Source organism: Myxocyprinus asiaticus, chromosome 12 (assembly GCF_019703515.2).
Source record: "Myxocyprinus asiaticus isolate MX2 ecotype Aquarium Trade chromosome 12, UBuf_Myxa_2, whole genome shotgun sequence".
NCBI classification, from domain to species: domain Eukaryota; kingdom Metazoa; phylum Chordata; class Actinopteri; order Cypriniformes; family Catostomidae; genus Myxocyprinus; species Myxocyprinus asiaticus.
This window is the reverse complement of record NC_059355.1, coordinates 31,525,886-31,535,983: the sequence shown is the minus strand read 5'-3', so window position 1 is coordinate 31,535,983 and position 10,098 is coordinate 31,525,886. Positions and strand designations below refer to the sequence as shown.

The 10,098-nt window shown below is 36.5% G+C and overlaps 1 protein-coding gene across 3 annotated transcripts; it reads left to right on the top strand.

The window, feature by feature from the left end:
- Positions 1 to 722: 722 nt before the first annotated feature.
- Positions 723 to 9,835, top strand: LOC127449455 (mesoderm induction early response protein 1-like). 3 transcript variants are annotated; one of them, XM_051712881.1, is made up of 13 exons: positions 723 to 794; positions 1,248 to 1,275; positions 2,031 to 2,179; positions 2,983 to 3,114; positions 3,217 to 3,346; positions 4,051 to 4,103; positions 6,031 to 6,103; positions 6,243 to 6,394; positions 6,493 to 6,574; positions 7,055 to 7,149; positions 7,305 to 7,432; positions 7,550 to 7,680; positions 7,838 to 9,835. In XM_051712881.1, the coding sequence occupies exons 1-13, from the start codon at positions 786 to 788 to the stop codon at positions 8,107 to 8,109; spliced, it is 1,434 nt and encodes a 477-aa protein (XP_051568841.1). In that variant the 5' UTR covers positions 723 to 785; the 3' UTR covers positions 8,110 to 9,835. The 3 variants fall into 3 exon arrangements, with proteins under 3 accessions (XP_051568841.1, XP_051568840.1, XP_051568839.1); XM_051712880.1 differs by having other exon boundaries at positions 2,031 to 2,284; positions 7,386 to 7,432; XM_051712879.1 differs by having other exon boundaries at positions 2,031 to 2,284.
- Positions 9,836 to 10,098: the final 263 nt, after the last annotated feature.

The following is a 10,098-nucleotide window of genomic DNA, read 5'->3' as shown; positions in this document are numbered from 1 at the left end:
TTTTGTATCTTTATGTTATGTGCATTGTATATTGTATGATTTATTGCCTTTTGTATTCGGTATATTGTCAATATACCTTTTTTAAAGAATATATATATATATATATATATATATATATATATATATATATATATATATATATATATATATATATATATATATATATTTAAAAGTTTATTTCTTATGCTTTCAGTTGGTTTGACTGTCATGTTATACTGATTAAAGCAATAAAAATAAAAAATTAAATACATTAGCGAATACTACAGAACGTCTTCCGGTAGAAGTTCCCATATCCCATATCCGTTTCCCCAGGAAGACCCCCAGGAATAAGGTTGAACATTTTTGCTTGTTCATTTGCTCCAACATCAAAACAAAAAACGGCAATATTACATTTCTACAACTCTTCAAAATAAAGAAAAAACCTGGAGCGTTGGAATACGACAGTCAGAACAGCGAAGATCACTACCTTAGCAGCTGTTATAGAAACCTCATCGCAAATGTGGTAACTCTTTTTTTTTATTACTAATTCCAGGGTAATATAATACAAAGTACAATGTTATACATTTGCAGTAAATCATAAAAAAATGCAAATATATATAAAAAAGTTTGCTAGATTTGCGCCGGAAAGCTCAATCTGTGATATTTATACTGCTTATCACCTTCCCAGTCCATGGTGAGGGACAAGACTTTTATTTTGTAGAACATTCAAAAATAGTGAAGCTCATGTTCAGAGTTGAGAATGAAATACACTTAATATCGCTAGCTTCACAGAGACTCAAGCAACTATGGCGGAGGTGAGAGAAACGTTACAGTTTACAGCAAATAACGCACTTAAGCAGCCAGCGCAGCATTTAAATAAATGTAACTTTCTGAGGAAATTTTAAATGTTTTCACGATGATGTGTCTTTAAACATTCAGCTCTGAATAATGAGCAAGCAGGTCAGCGCGCCCAATTTGAATGTTAGCAGCTAGCAGCTAACTTGTTGCCTGAGCGCCAAATTCATTTGTTTGTGACGACACAGTAAACACAGCTTTATCTGATATTAACTGCGCTTCTTGCTATTTTTTGTTTTCATTTGAATCAGTTTAAACTCGATTATATGTTGTTAGCAGCTTTGGCTCTAACTGTAGATGATCATTAATAATCAGGTCATAATATCAGCCTTTCCCTTATGATGTTTATGTTCTGAAAGTTTGACATATTGATTTGTTTCTAAAGCTAATCATTCTTTTTAAATTTATTTCAGCCCTCCCTAAGTGGCCCAGGCGCAGGAGGTAAATATTTCATTTTTATTTATTTTAGAAAGAGTTGCAAAATAGACGTAGGCTCCTCACATTTGATAGTAAGAGTCAAAAGTTGGACACGCCTACTCGTTTTACAATAAAAATAAAACAATAAAACTACTTATAATAAAAAATGAAAACACAAATGGGAGAATGGAAATTATGTAGTGGCCATAAAAAGGTAATAAATCAAAACGATTAAATTTTTTTTTTATTTTTTTATTTTTATTTTTTTTAATATATTTTAAAAATTTTCTATTTCTTATTTAAGCTTTATAATAGATGCCCTTGGGCTAGAATTCTCTCAACCAACTTCATGATGCTTTATATATATATATATATATATATATATATATATATATATATATATATATAAATAAAACACTGTTGGAGTTCCTATGTATGCTGCAATTGTTGGCTACTTTTTTTTTTTTTTTTTTTTTTTTTACTTTGCCAAATTCAGCCACTATTAAACGTTTTGCAAAGAAATTCACAAGTAGGAACAATTTATTTTTATGTACAAAACAAAACCAATTTAAAGCATTTATGCTTATGCCTTTAGATCCAAAGGTCAGAGCAAGATTATGAGCAACATTTTGGTCAAGTGTGTCCAGACCTTTGCTAGTCTTTACATTAGTACTGCAGTTAAAGTATAACTGTCATGGCTGCACAACTATTTGTATTTACCACCAAAAAACAGCCTGTGAGTAACTGGCTTAAATCCTGGTTCTGTCTATGTTGAGAAGAAGTTACAGGGGTCCAGGATGAGGATGGGGACTTTGATCCTTCAGCAGATATGCTCGTACATGACTTTGATGATGAGCAGACTCTGGAGGAAGAGGAGAAACTTGAAGGAGAGACCGATGTCAGTGCTGAAATTGATGACCTCGCACGAGTATGGTCCACCTGTTCTCAAATTCATTTACTAAATCTAAATCATTTACTAAAGAGTTTCTCATACTATTTTAGACCAAGGACCCAAACTGAAACCACTTCTACTGTAAGCATAATTTCAGATCATATAAATGCTGGCTTTAAGAGCAGTGAAAATTGTTTTCATGCACCAACAATTGCTATTCATAACATGTAAATACTATCAAAGTAATCCAAACTTCATAAACTTTGTTGATGTGAACTTTGTCGAAACTTTATCGTTATTATATAGCTGGTACCGTGTGCAATGTAGATGTAAAAATACTATGAATAATCATGAGTATTTTTCATTGATCATGAGTAATTTAATAGCAGGAAATTACTGAATGGGATGGACGTGCACAGATAAAGTAATTTTAATTTGGCCTTTAACATTCTACAAATGAATCACGGATTTGAGAGTTTGCAAATTGCCTGGCTGAGCTCTGGCATAAGAACAAGGACCATTTTGGTGAAAAGGGGTAAAAACAGAGCTTGTCTGGAACTTGCAAGAATTTAATGCATTTATACTTGGCGGTCAATGATGTAAAGTCAACAGTGGTTGGTGTAAAAAAAAATAAAATAAAAAAATCAACAATTTTATAGTGTATCGCCAATACTGATTTAGCTCAGTATTGCTTGCCATAGTTTTCAGTGAGACTTTTAACAATTCAAGAATGTTCTTGCAGACCCCCTGGCTATTTTAGACAAGCTCCCAGTTTGAGAAATGCTCCACTAACTTTGAGAGATCCAAATGCATCGTTTTACAGATTTATGTTTTTGCAGGAGGGTGAGATGCCCATCCATGAGCTTCTGAAGTTGTACGGCTACAGCACTGGCGGCTCTCCTGATGAAGAGGATGGAGATGTTCAAGAGGAAGACTCGGAGAATACCTGCAGCAGTCATAGTAAACTCAAAGTAAACATCTATTTGAAAAACAAGCACGACTCTTTCACCTATATAGATGCTTGTTTTAGTTGGAGTGACTATACTTTGTGAATCCTCATTCATGTCTGTCAGGAGGAGGGGAGGCATGAGCTTTCAGACCATGATGAGGACACGCAGTCATCTGGTGATGAGACTCCATCCTGCAGCGTATCTCACAGCACAGCTCAACTCATCTGCTCTCAACCATGCAACTACTTGGAAGGTTTGATAAAAATAAAAAAACTTACTTTACATTATGCAAGAAATTAATTGCTGTGTTGTTGTGCTGCAGTATGTGGACCTATCCTGTATTAGGCTAGATATATATCACAATTTAATACAATATCACTTCATTTGCATAACAGGCTTAGCAAATTGTAACTACCATATAAGTATTTTTAATGAGTAATTGCCATATATGGTATCTTAATTGGTTTATATATTAGGGCTGCACTGATTTAATCAGATACAGATATATTGTTTCTTTTTCTCATACATTGCATCAATACTTTAGAATCTTGTCTTGAGGGTTTTGTTTATTTATGTGTGCATTTGTGTTATTTCTTACAGTTAAATTAAACTGTGAAGCTATGAAAAGCAAAATTCCTCAGAGCGGCCAGAGCCGCATCTATGAGGTGGTATACTGGATAAAAGTGAAGCAAACTCTGTGTTTGACACTTATAATATTGTTATACATCACAATTAATTGAGTTGTGTGGTAATTGGTGATGCACTACACTGTTATATGTTAGTTTAAAGAAATCCAACATATATACACTTGCACCTGTTTTTTTTCCCCCATAGTAAACACCTAGTACCATGTAGAACCAGCAGATGGTGATCTATATTCAGAGTCTGCAGAGACTCTGACTTTATGATTTGTGCAAGATAGATTGGGTTCCATATGACTCGCTTTGCATTTTATAGGTAATGAAGAATCTGAAGATGAAGAGTATATTCCATCTGAACACTGGAAGAAGGTATTATTGTAATTGTAGATTTTAGGCCATGTCCACAGTAATAGGTTTTCATTTGAAAACTCATTACTTTTGCTAGGTTTACACCTCTCATCCACACTAGAAAAGCGTTTTTCTCCACCAAAACGGAGCATTTCGAAAACGCTCTCCATTACCACATACTTAGGAAAATTATGACGTTTGCAGATGTTTATAAAAAAGGATATTCCGGGTTCAATACAAGTTAAGCTCAATCAGCAGTATTTGTTGCATACTATTGATTACCACAAAAATTAATTCTGACTTGCCCCTTCTTTTCTTTAAAAAAAGCAAAAATCTGGGTTACAGTGAAGCACTGAGACTGAGGAAAGCCATAAGGCCGAAACGTCATGTAAAGAAATTGTGAAAAAGGAGTGTGGATCATTTTGTTTTTGTTACAGTGAGGCACTTACAGTGGAAATGAATGGGGGCCAATTTTTGAGCAATAAAATACTCGCAGTTTCAAAAGTGTAGCCACAAGACATAAACAGTATGCGTGTATACATGATTTTAGTGTGAAAAAATCACTAACTAACCTTTTCTGTGTAAAGTTATAACCAATTTTACAACTTCGTTGCCATGCCCATGTAATGTCAGCAAACCCTAAAATGACTGTAAAAATTACAGTTTAAACTGTAGATATACATATGTAGATGTCGGCTGGTCTGGATACGTCAAACATGGCGCCATCTTGGAATGGTCATCAAGGAGAGCTGTTTGAATGCAGGTGAATGGAGAAGAAGCCTCAGACTGCTGCAGAAACTGCTTTTGTGTGGATTTCATGTAATTAATTGAGAGACTGGGTGCTACTTTTCAGTATGTTTGCCATGATATATTCATTTGAAGAGTACTTTATTTGCAGTTTGCTACAAAAAAACCCCAACAACCCTGTTTTAGAAGTGAAGTCAGGAATTTTTATATCAACTAAAATATTTCTCAATATTTTTTGGAAAATCAGGTAATCTGAAAGTGGGCTGGAAATGAATCTAGACTTTTACAGACCCTACCTGCAATTTACTTTCATGTGTTGACAGACGGCTTTTGACATTTCCAATATGGCGGACGCGCCGACGTACCGTGGCTCATAGGAACAGCTGCTAATAAGGTATCTGCGTCTAGATCTCTATGATTTAAACAACTTAAATTTAAAGTAAGTTGTTAAATTAAACAAGCTCAAATAAGGGGGCCTGGGTAGCTCAGCGAGTATTGACGCTGACTACCACCCCTGGAGACGTGAGTTCGAGTCCAGGGCGTGCTGAGTGACTCCAGCCAGGTCTCCAAAGCAACCAAATTGGCCCGGTTGCTAGGGAGGGTAGAGTCACATGAGGTAACCTCCTCTGTTCGCGATTAAGGGTTCTCACTCTCAATGGGGTGTGTGGTAAGTTGTGTGTGGATCGCTGAGAGTAGCATGAGCCTCCCGTGCTGCAAGTCTCCGCGTGTCATGCAAAGCGAGCCACGTGATAAGATGCTTGGATTGACTGTCTCAGAAGCAGAGGCAACTGAGACTTGTCCTCCGTCACCCAGATTGAGGTGAGTAACCGCGCAAGCACGAGGACCTACTAAATAGTGGGAATTGGGCATTCCAAATTGGGAGAAAAAGGAGACAAAAAAACCCAACAAAAAACAAGCCCAAATAATACATGAGTTTTTACAGAAGTGCTTTTTATAAAATTATAAGCTTCACATTTCTGCCTTTAAACCCTCCAAAAATTGGCCACATACACTTCCATTGTAAGTGCCTCACTGTAACCATAATTTTTGCTTTTTTGTAAAGGAGGGATAAATCAAAAGCAATTTTTGTGGTAATCAACATTATGCCACACATGCTGTCGATTGAGCTTGACTTGTATTGAACCCGGAATATTCCTTAAACGAAAAGACATTTGGATTGATCGTCTTCTGTCATTCACAGGAGATCATGGTTGGTTCAATGTATCAAGCAGAGACTCCTGTTGGACTGTGCACATATAAGGACAATGAAAAAGGTGACAGCATTATATTCTTATGTAGCTTGTTTGTGAAGTTTCTCAAATTTTTTTTACATGTAATTTAATATATGCAATATACATAAAACATAATATACATCCATGCTTTTCATCATCCACATGTCTCCTACAAATGTAGCATATGAGAATGATGATCAGCTTTTGTGGAATCCGGAGTTACTTCCAGAGGAAAAGGTGGTGGAGTTTTTAGCCGAGGCCTCTAAACGCACTGGAGAAGAGACTGGTGTCCATGCCATTCCAGAAGGATCTCATGTCAAAGACAATGAACAGGCAGGTCACCATCCAATGGCACATTTGTTTAGATCTTGCTGCCGAGACCTTTTTGACCTTTTGTCACATTATGGCAATTTCTTTGTTTCAAATTTCAGGCTCTTTTTGAATTGGTGAAGTGCAATTTCAATGCACAAGAAGCTTTAAGAAGATTGAAATTTAACGTGAAGGCAGCCAAAGGTGGGTGAGTGTGTGTGTAACAAAGCCAGACGTCAGGAGAGGCTGTGTTGCAGTGTTTTTACCATGGTAAAATCATTATAATGCATAGAATCGAGTAGGTTATTGTTTTTATTAAATGACAGCAACATGATAAAAGACACCAAAGTTTAATGAACCATTACAATTTATTAATAATGATCTGAAAAATCAATTCTTCCGCAAAGTGTTATAGTTCATTATCCTGTCTGTAGGCGGTTTGCAGATGCCAACCAGTTTTATGAAAGTAGTTTGGCTTCTTCATGAAGTTTCCAACAACAGCATATTCTTCTCACATCCTTGACTTCAATCAAGTAGTGTTTTTCAGAATGTTATTTTGGGAGTTTAAAATCCTCCCTGCTCAAGTGCAAAATGCATCCGCACTTGTGATAAAGAAGCCCGCAGCATGTCAGTCAGGATTGTCTGAATGTATCACCTTAACTAAAATCTCTCTTTCACTCTCAGAGGAGATGTCAGCGTGGACGGAAGAAGAGTGTAGAGGTTTTGAACAAGGACTCAAAGCTTATGGGAAAGATTTCAGCTCAATTCAAGCAAATAAGGTTAGTGTTCAGTCACATACTCTACCTTGTTCCAAAACTTGCATAGATTATGATGGCTACACAAGTTTTAGAGTTTAACTAAGGAATGATTTACTTTAGAGTAATCACTTGAACTTTTCTGTTGTTCTTTTTATTACTTAATTAAACTTTTCCAGGTGAGAACTAGATCTGTAGGGGAATGTGTGGCCTTTTATTACATGTGGAAGAAATCTGAGCGTTATGATTTCTTTGCACAGCAAACCAAGATTGGGAAAAGAAAACACAGCTTTCGTCCTGGAGTATCGTAAGTCAGCCGTCAATACCATGTGGCACATTAAAGATCACCAGTCGGAGCCCTCTCATTTAACTAGGTGTATATAAAGAATCGGATGCAATTTGAAGTGTTTGTTTGGCATTACAGGGATTATATGGAGCGTCTTCTGGATGAGAAGGAGAGCTCTGAGTCCAGTGGATCTGCCTCTCCTCTGCCCTCGACCTCTAACAACAGTAAACACCCATCGGAGACCGAAAGTGTCACAAACACTCAGAATGGTCAGTCCTTTCAGACTCGCATACAATCACTGTAACACTCAGCGGCAACAACAGTATGATAAGACACCAATGTTCACCCAGAAATGAGTTGCTGTGTGTGAGTTTTCATTTAATTGATATCATGTCATTAAAACTAGCATGTTTATCACTTTCACAGGTGTAGGGAGTCATTCAACACAAGAGCCCCTTGTCTGTGAAGATGAGATGTCTCAGACGAATGGCTCTACCGTGTGTCCAGATATTTCCAGCTCAAACACCCCCCCCAATCCTAACCCTGACACCATCAGCCCTAGCATAGAAGTCATAGACATCACAGTCAAACAGAGAGAGGAGGATAAACACTCTGAAAGACCGCTGAAAAGGCTTAGAACTGACACAGATGCCAACAGGGAAGGATCTCTCCCACACAGTGAAATAGCAACTGTCTGACTCACTAGAAAAAGCCCAGAGAAAAGACTGGAAAAGCAAAGCGCAGCCATCTAACCCCTGACTTGGCATGAGCGTTTAAAACAGATCAACATGTACTCTGTTTTAGTGTGAAGATAGCTGAGATGTGTCTCTCAATTTCAGGGATGCAAATGAAGCACATGTGCAAAAAGTATTTGGACTCATAATCCATACTTAAAAATGTATGGATGTCTTTGCATTTTACAACTAAATATCAAACCCAGTCGCATTTAACTTAAAGAAAAGTTCTGAGAAAATGTCAAGCGTCATTTGTCTGCAGTTGCCACTTGTTTTGATATTTGAATCTAATGCAGTGATATTCAGACATTTGTGAGTGACTTAAAGCATAGTTCACCCAAAACTGAAAATGTTGTCATCATTCACTCATCATGTTGTTCCAAACCCATATGACTCTGCTTCAATGGAACACAAAGGGAGATCAGTAAAATGTTAGGCAGAATGTTAGTCTCAGTCACCATTAACTTTTATTGCATCTTTTTGTCCATGCAGTGAAAGTGAATAGGTACTGAGGCTGTCTAACATCTCCTTTTGTGTTTCATGGAAGAAAGAATTTTGGGGCTACTGTATGTCCTCTCACATAACTGCCACACGTTTAGTTGATGTTATGGAAGGCTCAACCGCTATCTTCTCTGTAGCATTATTTATGAATATAGGTTAACATGATCAACGTTATTGTGCTTGCTTTAGGTAGTTTGAAAGCCAGTATGAAAGCATCATCTGGTATCTGACTGAATTTTATTGTGAAACTTTTATCATAAGCTGTGCATAACATTGTTCTAGCTGCACACTGAGTAAACTGACAAAAGAATTTTGGCGATGACTATTGTAAAAAGGTTATGTGACCAAGGGCGTAGATTTGGCTTGAACTTTGGGGGGATTGCAGCTTGAAGTATTTACATGTTTCCATTGATCATCTTAAAAATAATGGGGTGTAGATCCCCCCATAATCTACCCCCCCCCCCCCCCCAAACTACACCCCTGTATGTGATACTTTGTAAAATTCCATCCTTTTCATTCCTGAATTTCCACTTTGACCAAAGTGAAATGTTGATATCTTTTAACACTTACTGAAAAGCTTTTTTCAGAAGATATTTCTTCTTTATATGAAATAATGTCTTATTTTTGTATTTGATAGCTATTTATTTTTTTTAATCAGATATTGGTGATGCATGAGGCCAGTATACAGAGTATAATTGTATAGACTGGAGTGAGTAGTGTTGAATTAAAATGGCAGCCGACTGAATGGTGCTATTTATTGTTTTCCTCCATTTTACTTACTGTGAGAATGTCCACCCATCCTTAAGAATATTTTTGTGAAGTTATTTTGTACGACCTCAGTTCTGTTAGAAATGCCAGAGGAAACTGTAAACTACATTCTCAAATTGGTGGTTCACATTTGTAATCCATGTCTGCCTTGGCTCTGGAAAGTGTAGAAACAACTTTTTCCATGTTTACATGTAGTAGTGTATGTAAAAAAAAAAAAAAAGAAAATCAGTTTAATTTAGTGAACTACTCATGTATTAAAACCAGTCTATTTACTCAGATTCATATTTTGTCTTTTATTACTAAAATGTATGTCTTCCAGAGAAAGATTTTTGTCACCGCATTACAACTCTTTATCTGAGTGCGTTTTATGATGAATAAAGCTCTTAAAGGAATAGTTCACCCAAAAATGAAAATTCTCTCATTTACTCACCCTTATGCTGTCCCAGATATTTATGACTTTCTATCTTTTGCAGAACAAAGATTTTTAGAAAAATATTTCAGCTCTGTTGATCCATACAATGCAAGTGAATATTGGCCAGAACTTTGAAGCTTTTAAAAGCATATAAAGGGAGCATAAACGTAATCCACATGACCCCAGGGGTTAAATCCATTTCTTCAGAAGCGATGTGATAGGTGTGGGTGAGAAACATGCTTTTAGGGGCTGCAAAGTTCTGGCCACCATTC